The sequence below is a fragment of the Alosa sapidissima genome, chromosome 16, assembly GCF_018492685.1.
Source record: "Alosa sapidissima isolate fAloSap1 chromosome 16, fAloSap1.pri, whole genome shotgun sequence".
Taxonomy (NCBI): Eukaryota; Metazoa; Chordata; class Actinopteri; order Clupeiformes; family Clupeidae; genus Alosa; species Alosa sapidissima.
This window is the reverse complement of record NC_055972.1, coordinates 12,200,766-12,227,105: the sequence shown is the minus strand read 5'-3', so window position 1 is coordinate 12,227,105 and position 26,340 is coordinate 12,200,766. Positions and strand designations below refer to the sequence as shown.

General features: G+C 44.2%; 1 protein-coding gene across 5 annotated transcripts in view; it reads right to left on the bottom strand.

Annotated features, from left to right (window-relative positions):
- Positions 1–492: 492 nt before the first annotated feature.
- The window catches only part of srfb (serum response factor b), a 29,428-nt gene continuing 3,580 nt past the window's right edge, over positions 493–26,340 (bottom strand). Inside the window, exons 2-9 of one of the 5 annotated variants that reach the window (XM_042065289.1) lie at positions 22,072–22,338; positions 19,406–19,567; positions 10,240–10,474; positions 6,841–7,017; positions 6,233–6,343; positions 5,396–5,593; positions 4,898–4,999; positions 493–3,209 (exon numbers count right to left, since the gene is read on the bottom strand). In XM_042065289.1, coding sequence (XP_041921223.1) covers positions 3,172–3,209; positions 4,898–4,999; positions 5,396–5,593; positions 6,233–6,343; positions 6,841–7,017; positions 10,240–10,474; positions 19,406–19,567; positions 22,072–22,338 — 1,290 coding nt within the window. In that variant the 3' untranslated portion in view covers positions 493–3,171. The remainder of the gene's footprint in view (positions 3,210–4,897; positions 5,000–5,395; positions 5,594–6,232; positions 6,344–6,840; positions 7,018–10,239; positions 10,475–19,405; positions 19,568–22,071; positions 22,339–26,340) is intronic. The other 4 variants (XM_042065287.1, XM_042065288.1, XM_042065291.1 and 1 more) reach the window with 4 other exon arrangements.

Sequence of the window (26,340 nt, the reverse complement as noted above, 5' to 3'; positions counted from 1 at the left end):
ATTTTGTGGGATAACATTTTTAGCCAATTCAACTGCAATATTTCTGTGTAGGAACTGACATAAACAGGGTGATTAAACACAAAAAGCTACTACCAATGCAATGCTATCACTTATTTTCTAACTGTGGTATACCTTGTTAAAAATCACTGACTTATTGCCCACAGATGGTAACCAACCTCTCTGGCTCAAAGACTAAGACTGATTTTGCACAAATGGATCATGGTGTATTGGCTTTGCCAACTCTCCTAACACCGTTAGACCCTAACTGTACCAATGCACTTTACCCATACAAGTTTATGTTGTGCATAGCCTCCTTAGGATCACTACACTGAATTTTGAGTGTCGTTCCTCACTCATTCTGCTAAAGGATTGAATACAAATGTATACTGCTCAAAAAAATTAAGGGAACACTTCAATCATACACTGGATACACTGGTTGTGGCTCAGTTGTGCTGGGCAATAATGATGTAATTGAAGCTGAAACAATTTAAATCATTTTACATGTTTTTTTTTTTATTACAAAATGTTCTGTAGTTTACTGTAATACATAAATATCCCAAAACAATTTTAACAAACAAAATCCACACCATTATGAAGAGTCAGTGTGCATTGTTCCTCTCACTCACTCATTAAGTATTATATTATAACAATAATGCTAAATTAAAAAAAAAAAAAGCAATAAAATCCAAATCTGAGGGAGATTTTATTTTTCCCAAGACAAAATATTTATTTGCTGGTTATGACATCAGTTAACTAAACATTAGTGAGGTCTGAGGAACACTTAGTGGAAATTATGATTACATTCAAAAGCCTTGATGGTCACATTTTAGTGACAACTTTGTAGATCCACTTAGAGACCTTATTAGAGGGCCAACCCATGTCAGGAAAGGATTCAAGGAAAAAGGCAATGGCTATGGGTTTCGTAAGATTTAGCACAGTATTCCATCTGAGAATATTAACCTTGGCATCCCCCTCCCCCCTTTGCATTGAAAGGGAGCAGATATGTTTCTGTTCAGAACTGATCTGTGAGAACATTTAGGGCAGACTACCTGGTGTTCAATGCCACACCAGTTCTAAAAGTATGAAATCAAAATTCTGACAGTATCACCTGTTAGCATGGCAATGATCCACACCAACACTATCTTCAAATGAAAGCCAAAAAATATACACTTGTGTAGTGTGTCACTGAACAACAAAGGTATAAAAACATATGAAGAAATACCCAGCAGGTATCGTCACTCCAGTGCCTATACTGTCCCTGTTTGAATGTGTCTTGACACAGACAGAACCAGGATCTAACATCTAGAAAAAGTAGCTGCGGTTCTAAGGTGGCTATGAATCATCAAAAGCAGAACAAGGCAATCAAAGACCTGAAACTGAAATGTAACCAGACTCCTGATGACCAAGGCCTAGTTTGTACTCTAGATACAAACATCTGAAAGTAACCTGTCCTGCACGAGTCCTGACTAAACAAGCAAAAATATCTACCAAGTCCAGAGGCTACAGAAGAAAGCAAAAGCGAGCAAAACAAAACAGTTGGAACTTGTTCGTAGCAGTAATAATGGACTATGCATCCATTTACAATTCAAAATAACTAGGGTAACGGGCAGGGATAAACAGTATTATCGGGATAACAGGGTTACCCACTTAAAGCATTGTATGATGTCTTCAGTGGTCACAATCCACTGCAGTTATGCAGGGTAAGAGAGCTTTTCTGTCAAGGTTAACAGTTCACTCTTAAAAGGCACCAAAGATGACTGGACACACTTGAGAGTGGATATGCGTATATAACTACGAAGGCTGATGAGGACAGAATACAGTCTGAAGAGCCCAGTGAGAATGACATAAAGGGTGAGAAAGATGTAGTCAAACAAGCAGAATGGAAGATGGAATCGTAGACTGATAAATGGGTAGTAATTGGCCTGTATGCCCTTGTTCTATGATTGGTTAAGAGTGATGTGGAAAGCAGTTGTTTGGCACAATGTTGGAGCAACAACTTAGAATTGAAACTGGCAGATCTGGATGAAACCATGTGGCCTTATTAATTACCCTTGAACATACATAAATCAACATAATATATTTTATATTACATTGATTTAATTGTAATTGTTCATGAACTTATGAATGCAGATGGGTCACATATGTATACAAAACACCATTTTAAAAAACAAAACAAACAAAAACCCTACATGCCATTGCACAAATAGGCTAAAATACATTTTCAATTAAAAAAGAAATTATGTACATTTGTCAAAACATTTTTTAGATCTTATATTCTCAAATCCCAACCCAATGAAAACCCGATTTCCTGCACACAAAACAGGCAGACATATACCCAAACACATACACGATCCCTCCTGCCAACACATGCGCACGCACACGCACACACACACACACACACACACACACACACACGCACACTAAGTACAAATACTGATAGAAATATTACTCTTTGGCTGAGGTGAGAGGCAGCAGTGTCTGCAGTGTGTGTATACGTCACAAACACTGTTTATATTTAAAAAAAAAAAAAACATACATTTCACTCACACAGCTGAACACCCATTCATGGATTTGATCAACCCAAAGGGGAATCTCAACCAGATGTAGTGATAAGTCCTATGCCATATTTACAATTGCACACCCACACATATGTATCCACATACATGTGAGCTCTCATTCGCAGACACACAGACACCCTCACACCCATGAAGGGGTACTGCTATCCACACGCTGTTAGTGTTTTCTTTATGGTGGGGTAGAGAGGGAAGGGCAGTCCATTTCAATTCCATTACAGCACATTAAATTGATCAAGACACAGAGCCGGAATTGAATAATGCCCTTTTAAATGGAGAGAGTCCTATTCAGTTCCTATTTCATCAACGCTCATGCACTCCAACACTCCAGTGTGCTCACACATTTACAGTACATCCTGTACAACAGAAAAACAAAAACAAACAAAAACAGAAAACAAAACCCAGAAATTAAAATCACTTACAAAAAGGTGGTATAACAAATGAAGAATGAACAATGTTCTGAAAGGTGAAAAGGCATCAATAAATAGTGGCGAGAGTCCCTGGCGAGCCCTTCTGCTCAGTGCTGGCCAACCTGATGGGTCAGTCCCCCTTGGTGTTCTGTTGGGCGTCCAGGTTGACAACTTGCAGCTCGGTCAGATTATTGCTGCTGCCGCTGGACTGCTGTCCAATTACCATCTGGCCAGAGGGAGGAAAAGGAGGGAAGAAAAAAAAAAGATGAATCATCAGTTAGCAGCGCACCCTGACCAATCAGCTACAAGCTAAGAAGTGGAAACACACCAGGAAGAAGTCCCAGGTCAAACGCTAGTCAAAGCTGCATGCCCTGTGAGTGTCTCTTGACCATCTGAACCCATATGCATAATACTGCAGGAGCTGTTAATGTACGATTATATGCTTTAGAGGTCTCTACAAAAAGTTAATTTAGGCTTAAAGGAGCATTCCGGTGTGATATTGACCTAAAGTGTATTGAAACATGATACCGAGTGTGAACGTATGTCTCATAGCCCATCTCGACTTGTCCCCTGCACTCCAAAATCTGGCGCTAGTTAGCCGATGCTACCAACATCTTTTTCAATAGTGGTGCTTCGGCATCGGGCTAGCCATGCAAATAAATCACTGTTTTACACCCATTTACGAGGCTCAATGTATCTCCACACTTCATTGGTAGACTTCCGAGGGCCCTGACATTTAAAACGAGACATTGAGAACTTTGAAAAAGCACTGGTAGTTTACTTACAAGACGATTTATACAGACAGTATCTTCACGAAGTTTAGCGTTTGCAGCCATCTTGAATTTAGTCACGATAAGTCGAGCAACGAGTAAGAATGAACAGCTATGATAAGGGATCAGATTCCAAAAATAATTCAGTGGAAATGCATGGATTCCAGTTGCTGCTCCTGGAAGAAACTGGAATCCATGCATTTCCACTGAATTATTTTTGGAATCTGATCCCTTATCATACCTGTTCATTCTTACTCGTTGCTCAACTTATCGTGACTAAATTCAAGATGGCTGCAAACGTTAAACTTCGTGAAGATACTGTCTGTATAAATCGTCTTGTAAGTAAACTACCAGTGCTTTTTCAAAGTTCTCAATGTCTCGTTTTAAATGCCAGGGCCCTAGGAAGTCTACCAATGAAGTGTGGAGATACATTGAGCCTCGTAAATGGGTGTAAAACAGTGATTTATTTGCATGGCTAGCCCGATGCCGAAGCACCACTACTGAAAAAGTTGTTGGTAGCATCGGCTAACTAGCGCCAGATTTTGGAGTGCAGGGGACAAGTCGAGATGGGCTATGAGACATACGTTCACACTCGGTATCATGTTTCAATACACTTTAGGTCAATATCACACCGGAATTCTCGTTTAAGGGGAAATGGCATCAATAAAAATCATCATACTGTTTTTTTTTCTTACAATGGTGAGGCAAAATAACTAAACAACAACAACTTGATACAAAACTTGATTCTGTGTTCATTCTATTTTTGAGAAGTATTTAAAATACTCACTCATGAGTCATAGACTTAATACCACAAAATGACATTTAGGTGAGTGCCAACACAAACTAGTTGAGCAGCTCTTTGAGAGACCTCTTTCACAAATGACAAAGACGGTCTGCCAAAGACCCAGTGCTTTGATTTCTTTTTGCTTTCTTTGATTTTGGTGTGCATGCAGTGTTTCCAAGTTGTCTTTGTCCTCTGGCCAGCGTATCTCTAAAAGGCTCCAAACCGCACCGGTGGGCAGGGCAGGAAAAAGCGCATCAAGTCCAGCGCCCCCCCTGGCCCTGCCGTTCGGCCCCCGCAGTGCTTTAGTGGCAGGCATCAACATGCTAGTTGCACAGAGAGAGAGAATATTGGGAGTTTCACTTGTAAAGTGGAGATCTTGCCGTACTGGGTGTAGCTGCACCGCGGAGACGGGGATCTGCACTGTGCCCGGGGGCGCCGTGAGGAACACCTGAGGGACAGCACCTGGACGACAAGAGAGGGCAGGAACGACAACGGTTACATCCCTGTCAAAGTAGCTTTCCACAATGCTTTATATGCACTGCATAGCACTTCATTTTTCAGTTCAATGGGAACTTTGCATGACATTTACATTTCTTTGAGGATAATCAGTGATAGACAGACAAATTACAAAACAAATAGCGCCAAAAAACACAAACACACAAATAAGAACCTACCCCCCCCCATCAAGTTTAAGTTAAACTTTAAACATTAAAGTTAAAATAATAACACATTTATTATTGATAATAAATTGTCTTTATAAGATATTTTAGGATATACTCTACAACACGACGACTGCACATTTGACAAAGCACTGTACATTGCCAACTGGCCCTCCCTGACTGCTGTGCTCATCCATACCCGAGTCCTGGCCTTGGCTGTGGGACACCTGCATGGCGGAGGGCCCCTGGGAGAAGGCGTTGAGGACCGCCAGGCCCCCGTCGGCCAACGTGGGCGCAGAGGCATACATCACCGTGTGGGGGCTGGGGTACATCATGTGACCTGCCATGGAGGTGGGCACAGATGACGTCACAATGGTTGCCGGGAGGCTGACTGTGGCTGGACATGGACAAGAAAATAAACAAATGAGGTTTTCAGATTTGAAAGTTGAATATCCAGGCTGGGTGCAGTCCTGAATCTCTCACTCTAGGGGGCAATATTGCACTAAACTGTGTGTATTGCATCTTATTGACCTTTAAAATATGAAATTAGTCTTTCATTTCCCCCACTTGAATCCCTGATGAGTAATGAGAGGCATAACCTTTGTAAAATTCTGTGAAATGAAGACCTGCAGCCTCCTACAAAAGACTTGCCAACATGTTGTCTTTATCAATAAGAATTACTGTAGGCGAACAAAACACCACACAGCAAATACTTTATATTCAAATATAATGAACAGTACCTAAACTACTAGAATGAATAATCAACCAATTCAGTTACCAATAAATTATTCTAATGTCACGACTGTCATTACAACATGACTAATGTTATGCTCCGACACCTCCTACAAATAGCTCACTCTTTCCAGCTGAAAGCATAGAAAGAGGAGACAGACAGACAGACAGACAGACAGACAGACAGACAGACAGACAGACAGACAGACAGACAGACAGACAGACAGACAGATAGATAGATAGATAGATAGATAGATAGATAGATAGAGAGAGAGCGAGAGAGAGAGAGAGAGAGAGAGAGTACCTGTGGTGGTTGCCTGGGAGATCTCAGGGCTGTTGTCTCCACAGCTGATGGAGCTGGATTGGGTGGTGGGGTGCACCTGTATGGCCTGAAGCTGCTGAGACATGGCTCCACCTGTGAGAAGCACACCTTAGCTCTGGGCTCAAACACGAACACACACATGCACACATACATACGTAGATACATACATACAGTGCCCTACAGCCTTCCAGGGCTGCACACTGGGAACATTTGAATGTTTTAACAATAAACTCAGGCAGACAGACAGGAAGTAGACAAAGTGAATTGCAGACACACGAAAAGACACAGACACACAGACACAGACACAGACACAGACACAGACACACACACTATATATCAATCTCTCTCTCTCTTACACTCACTCACACATGCAGACACCAATCAAAAGACAGACAGTCATGAAAAATAGACACAGAATAGCAGACACACAGACTTTTTGACACAAAGACGCCGGACAGAACAGACAGACTAGTTGAGAACGCAGCCGAACACAGATATGAACGCAGACCTGAGTTAGGCAGACTTGCAGACACAGACGTCTAAAGCAGCAGAGTGACTAATCAGGCAGACGGGGAAGCTGTGCCTCTCACCTGTGAGGGAGACGGCGGCGGGCAGCCTGAAGACGGCCTGCTGGCCCTGTTGCGTCTGCGTCTGGGCAGCCGTGGCGGCGATGGCCGGCCCCTGTTGGCCCTGGATGGCCAGGGAGTGCTGCTGCAGTGAGCCCAGGGGAATGGCAGGGGTGCCGGGGGGGAACGGAGTGCCAGCTGCTGGACAGAGGAGTCAGAGGACGGAGGACAGGAAATGAGGAAATAGAATAAAAGAGAGGAAGAGGGGGATGAATGAGTGAGTGGGAAGACCTGTGTGTCATGACACGCTAACATGGATGAGTAAGACTGACAAAGGTCAGTTGAGGCAGTGCCATGCCAAACAGGGATCTGGTGATTATCTACAGGATTCACTAGACCAATGCCAGGTGAGGGGCAGATCTGTTCTGGGGTCAGAAGCTACCCAGGGTAGTAAAGACTCTGGCATAGTAAAACCCCAAAGAGATAAGCTAGCAACATGGCTACAGCTCATGCTTTTATCCTTGGAATTAGAGCACCTGACCTGGCTATGACAATTACTTAGCCTATCTGGCCAACTGCCCTCTAAAGACAAACACAAACACAAAAATAGGTCATCTGTGTTTTTTTTCTGCAAGACCGTGAGTAACTACTTGTACAGGGTCAATGTACTACTGTTGCCATGAAAAAACATTCAACTAAACACATTTACCGACATGGTTTACCACAGTGACAGAGTGCCTGTTGGCACCTTCAATCATAATAATTTCATACAATGTTGCAACACACGATTCTTAAACCACCAATATTGGCAACTGTAGTTTTATAACAGTCTGATTGTAGTCTAGAAAGATGACCAAGAGTAGCCACTGCTAACCAACAACGAAACAGTGCCAGGTGGGGGTCGGGCTCTCCTCTTCTCTGCTGCTGGCAGACCTGGGAAATTACCCATGCCACCCCCCTGTCTCACTCAGAGGCCATTGAATATTCATTACTACCGGTAATTACTGGCTCATTGTGCTATCGGCCTGATTATTTCTCTGGCTCCACGATGGCAATCAAAGGCACCAGGGTCACCGTGGCTCGTGCTGAATTAAAAACGCTACTGGGGCGTGGGGAACAGGAGGAGCTTGAGAGCTGCAAAATGCAAATAAGCTCGGTGACACGATGGGTTGGTCAACGTGGGCTTGGTAACCTCTTCAGGAACAGGTCATACTGTACAGCACATCAAAAGACCTCGGCTGCCACAAGTAGTGTTTTTATTCAATAAAACGTGACTAAGCAGTTCTACTGCTGCTAATAATAATTTGAGATTATCAATGAACTGTGCAGAACTCCTTTGATGGTTTAAAGAGGACAAAAAGATACTGGGCCTCGAATATTTACTAATTATAGTGGATGGAATCCACTATCTTGAAATCTCCTGGCTTCTTCTTATTATAACCTTTTTTTCTTTTTACCTTTTCAAGAATTAATGCGACTCTAACAGCTTAACGTACAGACATGTTGAAATAACCGTTCTGAAGGTCTGGAGTGGGGCAAGAGAGTTATTTTTTTAGATCTTTAAAAAAGTTTATACTTTTTGAGAAATAGGGGATTAAGGCTACGTTTATACGGTGACAATGAAAAGAGAAGACAGAACAGAAGTGGCGTCTCGTCTTCATTTTTTTATTCGCGTTTAGACGAGCATTCTCAGGGGGAAATCTTTGTTTATATGAAGACGCAAGAGTATGTGATATTCGATTGGATATGCATTCCAGACCGCTGGGTGGTGGTGTGATAGAACCCCGGTACGTCACGCGCAGACATTCGAATTTGACAGTTTAGCCAGAGAGGTAATCAAGGATCTTTGGTTTAGCCGTTTAGACAGAGACGCAAACCGGGTCGTCTTCAAAACTCTACACTCTGGAAGGAGTCTTCAGATTTTTGCGTCTTCAAGCCCCGATGGCGCTGTCACCGTGTAAACGAAAGGCACTTATGATAAAATATTTTGTCGTCTTCCTTCGCAATCGTTCTCGTATAAACGGCCCCTAAAAATGTTAAAAAGCTAATTTTCCCCCATAAACTTCAAAGGCTGGAGGTCAAAGGTCAAGTCAATGAACACTCTGAGTGCGATATCTCAAGAATGCCTTGACATACATGCCTGAAATTTGGTATGAGTGTTTGTATGGACTCAAAGATGAAGTGAATTGATGTTGGAGGTCAAGGTCAAAAACACCTTGAGTGTTATATCTCTAACCGCTTAACGTACAGACATGTTGAAATAACAGTTCTGAAGGTCTGGAGGGGGGCAAGAGAGTTATTATTTCAGATTTTTTAAAAAGTAAATACTTAGAAATAGGGGATTAAAAATGTTAAAAAGCTCATTTCCCCCTATAGACTTGAATGGCTGTGATGTCATAATGGCCTAAAGCCAGCTGTGCTCGTTAAGCTCCCAGAGTAGTTCCCGGGCTAATCACAACACTGGCACAGGTGTCACCTGTAAGTCCAACTGTTTCAGCTTCTAATGCATACAATCTGGCGCTCCCTAAAACTACACATCCTGTTTAAGTGTTTCCGGTGTGTCAAAATAAAAGTCACAGCCATATCTCATGCTTTGCGCATTATATCTCCAGAACGGCTTGACGCATATGCTTCAAATTTGGTACAAGTGTTTGTATGGACTCAAAGATGAAGTGAGTTGATGTTGGAGGTCAAAGGTCAAAGTTCAAGTCCATGAATACTCTGAGCACGATATCTCAAGAATGCCTTGACATACATGCCTGAAATTTGGTATGAGTGTTTGTATGAACTCAAAGATGAAGTGAATTGATGTTGGAGGTCAAAGGTCAAATGTCAAGGTCAAAAACACCTTGAGTGTTATATCTCAAGAACGCATTGACACACAAGGTTTTTTGGTACAAGGGTTTGTTTGAACTCAAAGATTAAGTGATTCAATGTTTTTTTTCCAGGAATCTCCCCACCAACATTAAGCCAGCAGCTTTCCATCCACTATTGTAATTCCTCTGCCATTACATTTCTAGTTTTGTAATGTTCTTATTCCCCATCATCATCTATGAGCATATGACTGTGTCAGTACAGTTCAACACAAGGTTCAACTGTGTTTGCAAGATATCTTTGAGCTTATCAGCTAGCCAACAACCATTAGCTGTAAAACTGCACATCTAAAACAAGTGCCCCAACTCTTCTCACATCTCATCTCATGACTGTGCTCTCAATATGAATTCTCCAATCTTATGTTTCTATGGTCAAAACTCTCTCTAACTTGGGGGAATTTCTGTTGCTACAGAAATCTTGATCTCTGTTGCTACAGAAATCTTGATCTCTGGTCAGTCAGCCATGCTATGTCCATTCATGAAACACCCATTGCCAAACAAACAGCCATCTGGTGAAATAACTGAACAGGCATGTTCCTGGACTCCTCACCTGACATGAAGGTAAAGCCGCTGGGCAGCTGCATGACCCCCCCGGGGGCGCCGGCCGTCTTCAGCAGCGTGCCGTTGGCCGCCCCTCCACCGCTGTTTCCGGCAGAGATGGGCGCCAGGTAGTTGGTGATGGGGAAGGAGGAACTGCTGCTGGCCTGCATGCTGGTGGAGGTGGTGGTCGACGTGCTCGTGTTGCCAGGGAGACTGGCCACGGTGAAGGCCGGCTTAAGAGTGTCCTGTGGCGACAAGGAGAAGAACAGAAGAAGGAAATGAAAAAACTAATGTTTTTCAGGATGCTGCAGCCAGACTTTAAAAGTAGCCTTATTAAAATTTACAATGAACACAAATACTCATGATCAAACTAATGGTGCAATCTAGACATCGTTATTAAGAAATAATTGATGTCCCTAGTTTTGCCTAAATTTAACTTTGTGCCATTCCTATAGGTAGTGAGACAACAAGTGAGTCACTTGAAACTCCTCACTGAATCACAGACAGCAGATGGGTAGAGGTTGATGACTAAACAGGCCCCAGGTGGCATTAGAGGGTTCTATAACCCATGCAGAGAAGTGAAATTACTGTCTAGATTGAATGCCACTGCACATCATTGTTTAGAAATCAAACAGCATACAACACTCCAACACGCCACATGAGGCAGTGTTGAGCTGGTAGGTCTTAGGTTACTGGAAAAGGGTTAGATCATCAAAATAACAATACAATCTTACATAACCTGTAAATACAAAAACATAAATGGTACCTTGGTAACAAAAGACTAGGTAACAGCTGAGACGTTCTGCATAGCATATGAACAATGCACAGCTTTGGTAGAAATCTGGCCTCAGAGCTACATCTGTGTTAGCAGGTCATTTCATGGGTAATTGCCTGTCCACTGACACTGACTTATGAAGAGTACAGATGATAAAAGAGAAACATTCGAATGATGAACGGTAACCATGACAACAAGCTCTGGCAACCCAGGACTCCCTGTTAAGAGATGATGATATGTTTCAACTGAGAGAAGATGCTAGTTTGGTTCTTGGGCACACTGCTCCTCACCGAGAGTAGCAGAGATGAGAAGAGAGAAGAAGAAAAGGGTAGACAAAGGGAGATCCCTGACCGACAACATTAAAGTCACACAAAGGCAAACATTCAACTGATAGATAAAGCCCTCTGTGTAAAAAGATGCAAAAACTGAGCTTGTGGAAAGCAAATCATCAGACCCAGAATTCAACAGGGGGCAAACCAAACTGTCCACCTTTGATGTACAGAGACCAAACCACAGGCCACAGAGTCCACACAATCGACACAGCATAACGTGCCAGAATACAGCTCATGATGAAGGAAAATAAGGAACACTTCACCCTGCTATTTCACATTGGTATGCCACATTTTACGGGCAGCCGTAGCCTTCTGGTTAGTGCTTCGGACTTGTAACCGGAGGGTTGCCGGTTCGAACCCCGACCAGGAGGCACGGCTGAAGTGCCTTTGAGCAAGGCACCTAACCCCTCACTGCTCCCCGAGTGTTAGCAGGCAGCTCACTGCGTCGGGATTAGTGTGTGCTGAGTGTGTTTCACTAATTCACAGATTGGGATAAATGCAGAGACCAAATTTCCCTCACGGGATCAAAGAGTATATATACTTAATTACTATACTCACATCACTATACCCATAGAGTGACTTGGCAATAATGCGTGGATGAAGATCTTTTGGATTATTTCCATATGGCAAATAACTGCTAGAGGTGTGTGTGTGTGTGTGTGTGTGTGTGTATGCTCTCTGCCCCTAGTGTGTGTGTTCTCCTGGTGTGCTCACTGCTCCTATATTGTGTTTGTGTGTGTTTTCACAATCCACGAATGGGTTAAATGCAGGCAGAGTGTGTGTGTGGGTGTGCACCACACTGACCACTGAGACACGGTTTACATTTACATATAATGTAGAGGTCACTTCCAGCCAGTGAAGTCACAACATTTAAGAAAGAAATATGAACTACAGTAATCTAACAGTTCAAAGTAACCGTGTTGGATAAATCACGAATGTGCACACACACACACACACACACACACACACACACACACACACACACACACCGACACAGACACGACTCTCTAGACTTTCCTAATAGACATCTACCTTTAAAGCAGGCATCTTTTGTCTGGGATAAATAGTCTGGCGAACATTTTTCCTCAAAACGTGTTAATCTCATTACTTTCAGGCCACAGTCTCGCTGTGAAAAGCCAGGTTGTTTGCCTGCAGTTAAGAGCACACACAGAGAGCCAGCTCCCGTTTATACGTGACTAATTGAGTGGGTGAGAGGTGAGCACCCTGCGGAGTGAACCCTGTGCTGACAGGAGCTCCCGCCATTTCCCTTTTCCCCCGACCACGCTGCTTCTGCGGAGGCCAGGCGGCAGAGGAAAGGCTCCGACCCCCACCTCAGGTCACTGCCACCCAGCAGGAGCAGGTAAAGCTAACCCCTCTGCTGGAAGTACACTGGCTACGCAGGGACAGGCTAGTCTGACACACTTGGCTCCCCTGTTCAGACATACTGGAGGTGCCTGCGGGTTGGGTTAAAATAGGGCCTGTAAATTAACCCTGCGGAAGGGGATGGAGGAGGGGGCTGGTGCTCCTGCTACTGGAGGTGCTTCACCCAGAGCTGGACTCCACTGTGTAGCTGGGAGACCAGGCAGTGCATTGTGTGTGGGTGTGTGTGTGTGTGTGTACTGATCATGACCAGATGTGGAGTTTGAACGGAGTCCTGTAAAACTGGAGCAATGTTAACATCAATCTGCCTGAGTGAGGAAGCGAGCGAGGGAGGGCCTGACTGTATCCAGTCAGTTGGTGTACAGTCTGTGAAAGGCTCTTTCTGGGAAAATGGAGAGGAATGTGTCCATTTTCACTGACAGGAAAGAGATGGAGAGAGAGTGAGAGTGAGAGTGAAAGAGAGGGACACACACACACACACACGGTTTTTGAGGACTAGAAGGGTTCTCTTTGACTTGCCCCACTCACTTTCACTTTTCTTTCACATTTGGGAAGAGCTCAGAAGCATCTGATACACTCCTTTTTTCCTTTACTGTCCTCATACACAAGAGGCATAAACAGTATTTTAACTCTGTTGCCGATGTTTCGTATCGGTAGGGGTTATTTCGCTGGTCGTCGCTGAATTACATTAACATTGCATGGTCTCTCGATGCTAGTCACTATAAATATGAATGTGGCTTAAAAAAGGTGGCCACAGCACAACAGTGTGTGTGTGTGTGTGTGTGTGTGTGTGTGTGTGTGTGTGTGTGTGTGTGTGTGTGTGTGGGGGGGGGGGGGGGGGGGGTGTCACATCCTCATCTCACAGATCAGAAGTGTAGGTACTGGAAACAGCTGCAGTAGCAGGCCTAACCCAGGGGACGGTGTTGCACACATAGGAACACCTCAACCTGTGTCAAGGAGAGAAGTCATTATTTGCCAAGGGCAGGGCACAGTGCCGATCAGTGTACATGGGAGTGCATGTGTGTGTGTGTGTGTGTGTGCGCATGTGTGTCTGTACATGTATGATGTGGGGTGGGGGGGGGGATTTGGGGTCGGTGGTGGCTGTGAAGTGTCTGAAACATACAGGGAGGACAGTCGGTCATTCGGCCTCCAGGAGCTTTGAGGGGGGGGGGGGGGGGGTGAGAATGGGTGAACAGCTGAGGGCTCTGAGCAGACAGCTGGCTGGAAACCTGAAACCTGGGGCGGGGGGTGGTGGGGGGGGATTAACCCCCTCAGTGCCAACGGACAGACACGCGGCCCTTGCACAATGTCACTCCACATCAGCCACTGCCATGATTCCCACAGGTGACTTTGGGGGGAATGTGACATTCAGATGGAACTATGAACCTTTATGACGCAGTCCTACCTTCCCACTCTATGACAACTGTCTGTGGGTCAGTACAATTTATTTGTTGGATTTATTCATAGAAGTTCTTAGCCATGTGTCGGGAAAGTCCTTAACTTTGTCTAAATAATAGGAAGACAACATCAAGCACAGGAGGAAAGACCATTTCTAATACTGAGGAGAGGATTCTTGCATTTGAGGTTAATAAATTCAGTTCATTGACTTTTTGGCAGGATAACAGATTAAATGTATTGCCAGTACTTTTTCCAAAGTATAATAAGTGCATGGGGATTTTTTTTTTAGAAGATCCACTTTAACGAGAGGGCAAAAACACTCACTTTCTCTTTAAATCAAACACAAATCCCAAAATGAGCATCCAATTACATCCATTTAAAAAACAAAAAACGCTGCGTACACTACCTCTCTGTGTGGGACAGCTCTCTCTAGGGGCTGAGTCTTTAAGACAATAAAACCTCCGGAGAAAAGGCCTCCACTTCAAATAATGAGGCCTTACAAATCTCCTAGCAGCGCTGATTCACTGCGAAAAGGGATGACAAGAGCCAGGGCCAACCCGGAACACAGCATCCCTTAAAAGCCCACTCTTCTAAGAGCCTGCATTACAGAGCGCATGCATTAGTTAAGAAACAGTGCTCGCCTAATGGAGATGATTATTCAGCAACGCTGAAACCTCATAGCATCTGAGGAGCATTATGATAATTGTGCTGTGGAGAGGTTTGGGGGTGATGGGAGGGTGTATGTGGGAGGGGGGTGGGGTGGGGGGGTGCAGGACAGCTAACAAACAACACATCACACAAAACTGGTCTTGGCACTCATCAGATGCCAACGCCCCCAGGTTATTGTGTGTTTTTTTTTTTTTGGTTGGTGTATCTCTTAACATCTCTGAACGTTAATCTAATATATGACGTGAAACATGTGGCCAGTGGCTTATGGCACAGAACTGTGTGCAGAGTAGTCAGGGGAGGGGGGGGGGGGGGGGTGTCCTGTGCCCCTGAGCGGGTTAAGACAATAAAAAAACGAAGGTGACAAATGGCGTTGGTGCTCAAGCTGCTTTAGTGGCCCCCATTGTACGGCTTACTGGCCGGACGGCGGGCGTAATCTCCCATTTGCTGGCGGCCATCTCCTGGCCTGTCACACTGCCAGCGGTGTGGAATTCGCGGCTCCGTTTGGGGAGACGGCTAAAAAAGGCAAGGCAGCCCAAGTCGGCGGGAGCCAGCCAATGGCGAGCCGGCGGGACAGCTGCTCGCAGCAACATAAGGCCGTGCTGGCCCCACCCCCCTGCCTTACACAGTGACACATTGCTCAACACCACCCCCACATACACACACACAATCCACACACCCACCCACCATAAATCCCTCCCTAATACACACATGCACACACTCACATACACAAACACACCTCACTAAATGTGTCACCCTCTGTCTGGTGCTCTCTCTCGCTCTCCATCTCTTGTTCTCTGGCTCTCTTTCTCTTTTCCAACAGGCGCCCTATTTAGGGCCAAGCTTAAGATAAGGGTGCATATCTGAGTAAATTAACTTTCCGCTATCTCAATGACACTCACTTGTCACCTAGTACCTCTCTCCTTGCCGGCACTAAGAACTGTGTTTGAGCGCGGGAGTGTGTGTGTGTGTGTGTGTGTGTGTGTGTGTCAGTGTGAGAGAGAGGGGGTATGGTATATGTGCGTGTGTGTGTGTGTGTGTGTGTGTGTGTGTGTGTGTGTGTGTGTGTGTGTGTGTGTATATGAGACTGAGCATGCAGGGTCTTCTCTCTTCATTTGTATGCAAGCCTGGTCCATCGCACCATTGAGGAGTTTAACCACGACTAAAGAGATTTCAACTTGATCTCAACTCTGCGTTTTCCTCCAAGCGCATACCACGGGGCTGACGGAGCAAGATCTGTCAAAACCAGATTATGCATTCCCCATCAAACAGATTAAGACAAAACTGTCTTGATACGAAACTGAAGGCCCAGTAGTGAAGATGAGCTGAAAGATACGTGTGAATATAATGATGTAGTGATGACATGAAAAAGGTAGCAGCTGAGAGAGAGAGAGGGAAAGAGAGAGGGGAATAGATGGAGGGAAGGATAGAAAGAAAGAAAGAAAGAAAGAAAGAAAGAAAGAAAGAAAGAAAGAAAGAAAGAAAGATAGATATTTGAGAGAGGCACTGATTTATCAGTCTAGTGAGTAAACTGCCTCCAAGTAAGTGGCAACCACAGACAAGCAGCAGACTTTTAAAAACACACTCCTGTTATCCCTCTTGGTCATTTTCCAGCATAACCTCTTCCTTACATAACTCCCAGATAAATCACAGTGCCCTTGGAAAACACAGAGGAAAAGATGGGCTCTGTTTATGTGGACATGCCCGTCCACATGATTGTGAGATAAAAAATAAAAAAGTAAACATAGATTACTGACTCCTAAACGTCAGGTGAATATAGTCATTAAAACTTGCTTTGAAATGTATCCCCAATCCCAAGAGAGTTTTAAGTTGTCTGATGGCTATTCACTGGGGCTCATCTGTAATTATTTGAAAAACCTTCTCCACTAATCAGTGCCGACACAGCGTCACAACACGTCACTTGAACATAAACAGCGTAAAATAAAGGGGGGGGGGGGGGGGGGGGGGGGCAGGTCTCAAAACGGCGCACAGATCGAACGCGAGACTCTGCTTTCCATCAACCGCCATCATGTGACTCCCAGAGAGGAATATAGATAGAGGTGCGCATGAGGGTGCACTAAACTAGTCCACATCAGCCAGTGTCTTCGAGATCTGTGAGGATAATCACACAACCACACACACACACACACACACACACGCGCGCACACGCATGCACACTCTTAGGAAAACCACCAGACCCTGGAGTTCACCCAGTTCCATAAGAGCTAATGAATGCAAGCCTCACTCTTAAGTGTACAAAACTGCAGTGTGTGTGTGTGTGTGTGTGTGTGTGTGTTGCATGGCAAGGCTTCCCTTTTCCCCAGACCTTTTTGAAAAACAAACAAAAGCCTGCTCCTGAGCTCCATCCCCAGAACACCACAACTGTGCGGTTTGCCCTCACTGACCAAACATCCCCCCATGAAAAGAGACAGAGGGAGGAAGAGAGAGAGCAAGACCAGGAGTGAGAGAGAGGCAGTTTGGGTTTGTCTCAGCATAATACAGTCAACCCACAGCAAAACCCCCCACTCCAGCCGTCCACACACACACACACACACACACACACACACCACTAAATAAGAAAAAGAAAAAAAAAAGAATGATCCAGAGACAGCTGCTGCTTATAAGGAATGTGAGGGGCCCTGGCCAAGAGAGCGAGCAGGGAAACCATACCATATAAGGACATGGAGGCCGAATCAAATTTTATCAATGAGCGGAGAGTGCTCAAGTGTGTCTGAGCGAGAGGGACACACCAGGTCCAGCTCAGGGCCTCCGGGGAGGGGTATTTATAATGAGCGCAGGAGTGGAATTATATATAAATATAAAAGAACTGAGAGGACACGCTGGTACTGAGTGAGCTGATGAGAGTGGCGATATCACAGGGGCCCTGTGATGGACTGTTTTGGGGCTTTTTATTTTGCGAGCCGGGCGAATGGTGGGGTGGAGTGCTGTGGAGAGGTGGACGGTGCTGATAATGATGAAATGGCGTTCCGTAGAGGTCCCTTGGATTTCAATTCCGGAAAAGACGGGACTGTGGCACCTGGCAAAATCCCTGTCCCCCCGGTCATCCCTGTGGGTGTCCCACTCCCGACGTCCCAAGCAGGGAAGGACGGCCCTTTGAGTCGTTGATTTAACTACGAAACTGTATGCCTTAGTGAGCCCCATATACTAACGTGGATATCTGCTAGCGTGGGAAAACATGTGCAATGCAATTGCATGCATTGCAAACATATGAAGTTAAGGACTTGGGGGCTATGGTCATAAGAACAAAGATGCCAAATGGAGGATTCATTTTGGACATTGCAGTAAGTGGTGTTGAGTGTGGGAGAAAGCTTTCAACAGGGGCATATCGTTTGATGCGGATGTGTGTCGACTTTTTTCCATTCCAGGGTGTGGGTGCTGGCATAGGGACAGGGAGTGCCCAGCAGTGACCTTCTGGGAAGCTCTGCACCTGTGCAGTGGTGCCATATGGATTGGTGTGTGTGTGTGTGTGTGTGGTTGGGGGCAGCAGTGTGACTGACAGGGTGGTATTCTGATCAAGGACCCACCAGACACAGGTGTGGCAGCACTAAAGGAGTGGCATGCAGGTCAGGTGTGCTGGGGTGGCAAAGAATGTTGGCCTGGTTCAGTGACTTGTCAGTCATGCCAGAGACAGCTGATTGACCAAAGAAAGAATCTTTGGTCATAGACACTAGAATGGTTGGGTGCTCAGTAAATGGGAGGCTGGTGGGCTGATATGATGCTGGAGTTCCATTAAGGTTTTATTGCCAGTTGGTGGAGCTCAGTGTGTGTGGGGTACAGGTGGTGAAAGAAATGGGCGAGATATTTAGAATGAGGCATGGTTCCAGGAGGGAGTCTCTCACTCACACACACACACACACCCCATTACAAACAATACAATACAGAGCAAACTGAAAATGATTCTGCGAAAGTGAGACAATACACCTGATGCATGTTAAAAGCCTTCATCCTTTTATGGAAATGAAGATAAAATCTCCGCCTTTCCAGAGCCAAGAAGATTTGTCTCAGGCTTTCAGGATGCTCTGGGCTTTCAAAACTTCCCCACAGACGGACGTTGTCACAGAAGAATACAAAACAGCAGGCCAAGTGGTTTTAATAGTTCCCTTCATACTAGATCTCAACAGCTTGTAAATCCCCCCTTTGCAAAAAGGCAAATGGGCTGGTTTGGCTAATTAAAAATGATTTACTGCGCTATTGAACAAAACCATGAGGGCAAAGATAAAGTTCATTTAGAGTTCAACACCCTTGCTTATGTGTTCCTGTTTAGCTGTGTGGACTGCTGGCAAGCCCAAGAACTTCTTTTGGTTTTTCACATCATTAGCACCGCCGAGATGGTACACATCTCTATCACCAGCGGTTACTTAGGGACTCTCTACACTCTGATGAATTTGAATTAGAAGCTTTGAGTTATAACAAAGACATTTTTGTTATTCTTTCTTATTCCCCAAAGCCAAACTATTTGTTCTATTCCCGCAAGGCGCTTCGCAATATTTCAAAGCAACGTTTTATCAGCACTTTTTTTAAAGTCTCTGTAATTTGACACTCATGTCTTTGAGTAAGACAAAACTGTTGGCAACTTCCCACATAAACAAAAGCTTGTAGCTCACATTAGACATGATTGTTGGTGTAGGACTTAGTAAAGTACAGACACGCAGTATATCCATCTGTAGATCGGACACGCTGCTCCGTCTAAACATCAAGCCGTCAGGTGTCTGAAGAGGTGAAGCACGGCCACGCACCTCTGGGAATGTCTGCACACGCTGGCAGATCTATCAGGGAAGAAATGATTACTTCTGGAGAGGCTCGTCTCAGAGAGAGAGAAAGAGAGAGAGAGATAGCCCTATAACTTATCTTCTGCAGCTGGAGAGCAAAAGATGATTTAATGATTTAAATGGAGCCCCCAGCCTGACCCACTGTGGCTGAAGATTCACATCACAGGACGCTGTGGCCTCGACCTCCACTTTTTGAGAAGAAGCAAACAACCTCCCCTTTCTATGAAAGACACAATTTCTCATCTCATTCTCATTCATTCTACTCCAGTTATTTTTTTTTTATCTTCAACTAAACTTACCTTGACTTCTTGCAGAGTTGCAGAACGATAAAAGCTACCAATTTCTGGAACCATATTTCAGAGGATTCAACCTAATTTATATGACATTTCTATTACAATCCTTTATGAACTTACTACAGTCAGAAAAACTTAGTAGGTCTGCAATCAATTTCCAATGTGATAAAGACTTCACCTGGGATTGGATAACTAATGACTTAATTTTTCAGGGTACAGTCAGCAATTTACTGAGGAGATGAGCCGAGATCTATGGAAGCATATGGGTAGCTTTATTCAAATGAGAATGCAACCTGCAATATGCAATTCATAAAGACATTACATTATGCAATTGACAATTCATTATGCAATTTAATATTGCAATTTGCAATAATATTCAACAAATTGTATTTTAATCTGCAAAGTGACAATGAAATCCTAAAATCAATTCCAATAATGTTGGTTAAAAAATAGAATAAACATGGATTGAATTGCATTCCATTTTGCCATGGTACTTCAGTTTCATCATTTAACTCTCAATTTTTTTAGTAGTGGATGCATTAGTAAACTGCAATTTAATAGTGGATGCGTAAGTAAACTGTTTTTTTGCTGTGTCCGCAGACAACATTCTCTTTAACGGTTACTTCACTATCTGCGGTGTACAACTCAAAGTAAAGACACAACATTTTAGATGAGTTGGGGACGTAATTGTCCGCTCAGGCTGACCGTTCTGTGCGTTATCTTCAATATTATTTTCAAAACAGGGTGGCTATTGAGGGCTCTGGCTCCAGTCATTATTGTGGCTACTGGCTATTATTGGCTTGATTTGGTCATGGGCCAATGCTAGAATACGTTTAGAGCACCCGCTATGAGATGGCAAACAATAAAATAAAAAACAAACCAATCATAGACTGTAAAAATGCGCTACACTTGGCACTAAAAACCGAATAGTTTATTTATAGTTTGACTACGGATATTTCACGTCATGTTCGAATGCATATTTGCAGCAGGACAGCAGGCAGACCGCTCTTAGTTAGAGCCGCTGTTATCCAATGAAATTAAGTTGCGCTTCAGGGCGACTTTACTCGGACTCCATGCGCGTTCCCGAGCAACTTTTTCTTCTTCTTGTTATGAGGCAAGGACTTTATGTGCATTATCGCCACCCTCTTACTGGAGGACAACTCTCTTTTTACAGAATATCCAATAAAAATCGACGTTGGTCCATGGGTCATTTCCAGCTTTGTAACTTGGCGCATGGTCAGAGCCGACTGGCGCTGGATCCGAACCCCAGTGTTCAAGATGGCGTTGACTATGAATTGGCCGGATTTACTAGCCTAGCCTCCACCATTCATTTGTATGGAGGGCGGGACTTAGTCACTCTCTCCAGTTATATATAATACCTCCATGGTCAACGCCATCTTGAACACTGGGCTTCGGATCCAGCGCCAGTCGGCTCTGACCATGCGCCAAGTTACAAGGCTGGAAATGACGCATGGACCAACGTCGATTTTTGCAATGCGAATTTTGCAATGCGAATTTTGCAACACAAAGAGCGTGACCAAAGTGCAATGCAATCACGGGGGGCGCCATTTCTTTTCCATTTGAATAAAATGCCTCAAAACGATGGCAAAACGTTTTGCCCAAAATAATCCAAAATCTTTTCAGGCTGGCATTGACAGTTTTGCCAAATATGTTTTTAAAATGCAATCCTACATTGCACTTTAAATATTAAATTGCAAAACGAATTGACAGTTAAATGATGAAACTGAATATTGCAAATTGAAATGCAAAATGAATTGCCATTTGAATTTTGAACATTATTGGAATTGATTTTAGGATTTCAGTCACTTTGCAGATTAAAATACAATTTGTTGGATATTATTGCAAATTGCAATATTAAATTGCATATTGCAGATTGCATTCTCATTTGAATAAAGCTACTCATATGCTTCCATAGAGATCCGCATAAAGCAGCTTCTAATTCTAACCATGAATCCAGAATGGGAAACGTGAAAAGGCTTCAGGTTAACTTAATCTCGAAGCAGCTACGCAAGTAAGGGTCATATTTTGCACATGAACACCAACGCCTGAGTAGCCTTTGATCAGAACCTTAACAGAACCACTTGAACCGAAAGTTAGAAATACAGAACTGAGGACCTCAAGCCTCACCTGACCCGTAGAGGTCACTTTCACAAGCTATTCGAAGGGCAAAGCCACGGTGGTACAAACCTTGGTTTCGCCGAGGCTCTCCGACTCGGACACCTGGTAGGTGAGGTCGGTCTCCTCGAAGCCCGTGGCGCTCATGCGCTGGTCAGTGGAGGGGTCCGAGCGGGGCGGCGAGTCGGGCGAGTTCAGGCAGGTCTGGATCAGGGCTTTGCCCGTCTCGCTGGTGATCATGGGCTGCAGCTTGCGCGTGGCGAACGTGTAGACGTGGCCCGTCTCGCTGGCCACCAGCAGTAGCACCTGCGTGCCCGTCAGCGTGGACAGCTCATAGGCCTGCAGAGAGAGAGGGAGGGAGAGAGAGAGAGAGAGATAGGGGTAGTAAGTCTCAAGAAAAGCGGAGAACTCATTTAGATTTCCTAGATCATTACGGTTTCATTACGTCACTTGGCAGAAATGTCCAGACATCAATTGTCAGTAGCTGTTTTATTTTACCAAAACACAGTATAAATCAACACAAAAGTCCACTTAAGACAAAAACAAAAACTCTTACATAGGAAACTGAACACTCACTGGTGTCAAAAAATTAAACACGGCAAAAGAACATAAATTGTGACTTGTGAATTAATTCCCTTCAGCAGAAAGTTAGGACCGGACAAAACACTGGCCTCACTGCAGACTCCCACTAAAGCTTTTTCACAACCCACTAAAGCCTCACAAATTGCTCTAGGCACAATAACAAACACTGCGGAGGAATTATCGGTGAGGTCACTCCAGAAGACTGTGTCTTTCTCTACTGGACCTCAAGAGAGAACCCCAAAAGCATGGCTGGCATTAACTTTGACTCACTGCAGGCGCAGCGGTCCTTTGAGGTGTTTACAAACAGTGGCGGTGCCAACCCTGAACACCAGTGATGATGCCACCCACACACACACACACACACACACACACACACACACACACACACACACACACACACACACACACACACACACACACACACACACACACACACACACACACACACACACACTGCACTGGTGAACCCTGACGTACAGGCCTAAAACGTCACTAAAATAACATGAGATAAGCCTCCAGAAATAGGGGGCCAATGATAGTGCGTGACTGATTGCATTCCGAGCCGAGGGGACTGGTGATTGCGGGGAGGGGAGGGGGTGGTGCTGGTGGGGTTGATGGTATGGAGCAACAGAGGATTGATTTCATACAGATGGAGGTGGCTATGAAACGCGAAAGAGTTCGCCCTTCATCGGACTCTGATATTAGCTAGATGACACGACACGACACGACACATCTGAACAGATTTCTATGAGAGTGTGAGTGCACTGTGTGTCTGTGATAGCCAGACATTTATGAGTGCACACACTCCATATAAAATGCGTTCAAGACACCTTACATACCATCAGTTATGTATGTCATAAACCTTTCAGAAGTGCTATCTTAGTCATCTTTCACTGGAACACATGTTCTCTCTCTCTCTCTCACACACACACACACACACACACACACACACACACACACACACACACACACACACACACACACACACACACACACACACACACACACACACACACACAAACGTTTCCCATACATTGACTTATTTGTGGCGGCCCACCACAATATCAACGTTGACCACCACACAATGATTTTCCAGGTTGTACTACATTGAGCTTAAATCTGGTTAGCATCATAACCACGCTGCGCTAATTTGCTAAAAACTATTGCATTCAAGTTAATTCTGCAAACCAACCACCACAAATACAATTAAATTCTGTGGGAAACACTGCACACACACACACACACATTAAAGTGAGCCTTTGAATCTGCTGATGAATGGATTCATCTATAACACTGTGTGTGCAGGGACACTGACAGTGGAATAATGAAGGGCCCCAGATTGAGAAGGGTAGTAACAACATTACAGCACACACACGCACACATGCCAAAAGTAAAGCTAGCATCATATGCTTTATCAGACATGAGACATTAGGATGACATTGGGAAATTATGGATTTGTCTTAATGATGCAACATATTTAGCAGCCTCTTCCAGATTCTTCTTCTTCCTGAAATTGTATTAAATCATAAAAAAAACACAGTGCTAGTATGCAATTGCTCACAGCTTGCATCATACCCAGACAGTATTTTCAATAAGTCATAGTTTTGTCATGTCTTTAATCTAAATCAGAACTAAATAGCATATGCGAGTCAGACAGCAAAAAAAAAAATGCTTCAGTCTGTCTGCGTGGTTCAGCATGAAATAAAATACATAAACATCTATTTTATCTCTTTTTCCAAAACATCTTGAACTGCACAATTATGATGTAATGTGACACACAAGTGGTTTCCAGAGGCGTGCGGAGAGAAGTGGGTCTGGCCATTGCGCATCTTTTGACAGCTCTTGATATAATCTTCTAATCCACCGGCACAGAGGAGCGCTTACGCAGTCCAAGGCAAACAAGAGCAGCAAAACTATTCCTGGGTCTGCATGCCTACTGTAGATTTAGGCCATCGATTAGATTCTGTCAATCTTTTGTCATGGACTGAACATGACCACAGCTATTTTCACCAATCATTCTAGACCCCAAGTCATACTGTGAGATTTCACAGGGATTTATGATTAGGGACTATAAATCAACATTAGTGAAGTCATTGCTGAAATGGGTGTTTCAAATTAACACCATAAAACTAACCATTATACGTGGTTTTGAGACCAGTACAATCTTGATGTTTTTACTGTTTAAACAACTCCTCTCAAACATTTATTTTATCCAAAAGCTATTACCATACACATTTTAGTTCTATCCTTCATGCTACATAAATTTAGGACAGTTGTCATTGCAACTTCATGTGGATACCAATTCGGTCAAAAAACTATGAAGCTCCACTCCGTTAGAGAGGTCTCCCACACCACACGCATGCCACAGAAACGGAGATGACCGACAATGGATGGGGAGAGGAGCGGGTGCTGCTGGACAGCACGGCAGAGGTGGGCCGCTGTAAGGCCTTCCTCCGCGTCCCGTCCTACTCGGCTCTTCAGTGGGCCAGAGAGTCGGCTCTGTCGCCCACTCACAGCACACCAAAGCACAGCGGAGCGCGCACACACACACACACACACACACACACACAGACCAAGAAGAAGCCTAGACAGGGGAGAGTAAAATGCACTGAATGGACAGCATTGCAAACACTCTTCAAGGACTCCAACGCATGTTCCCTCAGAGAATAATATACCTGCATTACAGCAGCTATTTTCCTCCAACAGACAGATATTTTCCAAAAGCCAAGGAAAAAGAGAGCACTTACGCTAACACAAAGCTCTACTTGTCTGGTCAGGGCATTTATACTTCAAACCACCACAGAGCTATCTGTTAGTCCATATTGCTGCTATTGCTGCTTCCTGCGTGCCCAAAGAAATGGATTCAATAAACAGGCGTCAACATGAATCCTTTGAAAACTCCATACTCTACTCAGATACTTACTAAAGGACGATTCTGTTTTGCAGATGAAATTGTACAGATATGGTCGATTCAGACAAGCATGCAAAGGCTCAAGCAGCTGGAAGAAATCATGGAATAGTTCAAAGCTAATACTCCTGTTTGTATAAGTTCAAAATGTAAGTAGACGTACAAATGTATAAACCAAGAATAGATTAACTTAAATCCTGGCAGTGGGATTAAGAAAGCTATGTCAGTGTCTCATGACCATTTCATCGGCATGGCCTTTTGCACCAGAGACGGCATTTTCCAGGGACTGAACTGTCATGGTCCATTAGTCTTGCACACTTGCTGAGTAATGGCTTGAATTTTCCCTTACTTAGTTAGTGTCCCACACTGGTCCCAAATTATCCATATAATGTTCACATCATCAACAAAACTCTTCACAACAAACTTTCACAAGGAATTAACAGTGCATTGCCACACCATACCATTAAAGAATAATTTACCATCTACAAGCAACAACAAAGAGATTCATTTAACTATCCAAATTAACCAACCTCCGCCACCAACCTTGTAAGTGTTTCTAATCTTACTGCGCAAGATAACTATGTGGGTGGCATTAGATCTCAGGGGCTGCATCCTCTTGTTAGGGCAGCTGTCAGACAGGAGATTCTGAATCACCTGCTGACCACCAGACACAACTGCCCTCTGGAGCTGCCTTTGATAAGGGTCATTCCCATGGTTTGGTCAGCTGTTCGGAGAGCAGGAAAAGCACAGAGACACTGACGGATGGCAGCTACAGTTGATGCACCAGACTAAACCCGTCAAGGCTGCGTCAGCACACTAAAGAGCTGCAGAAAACACAATACAAATAGACG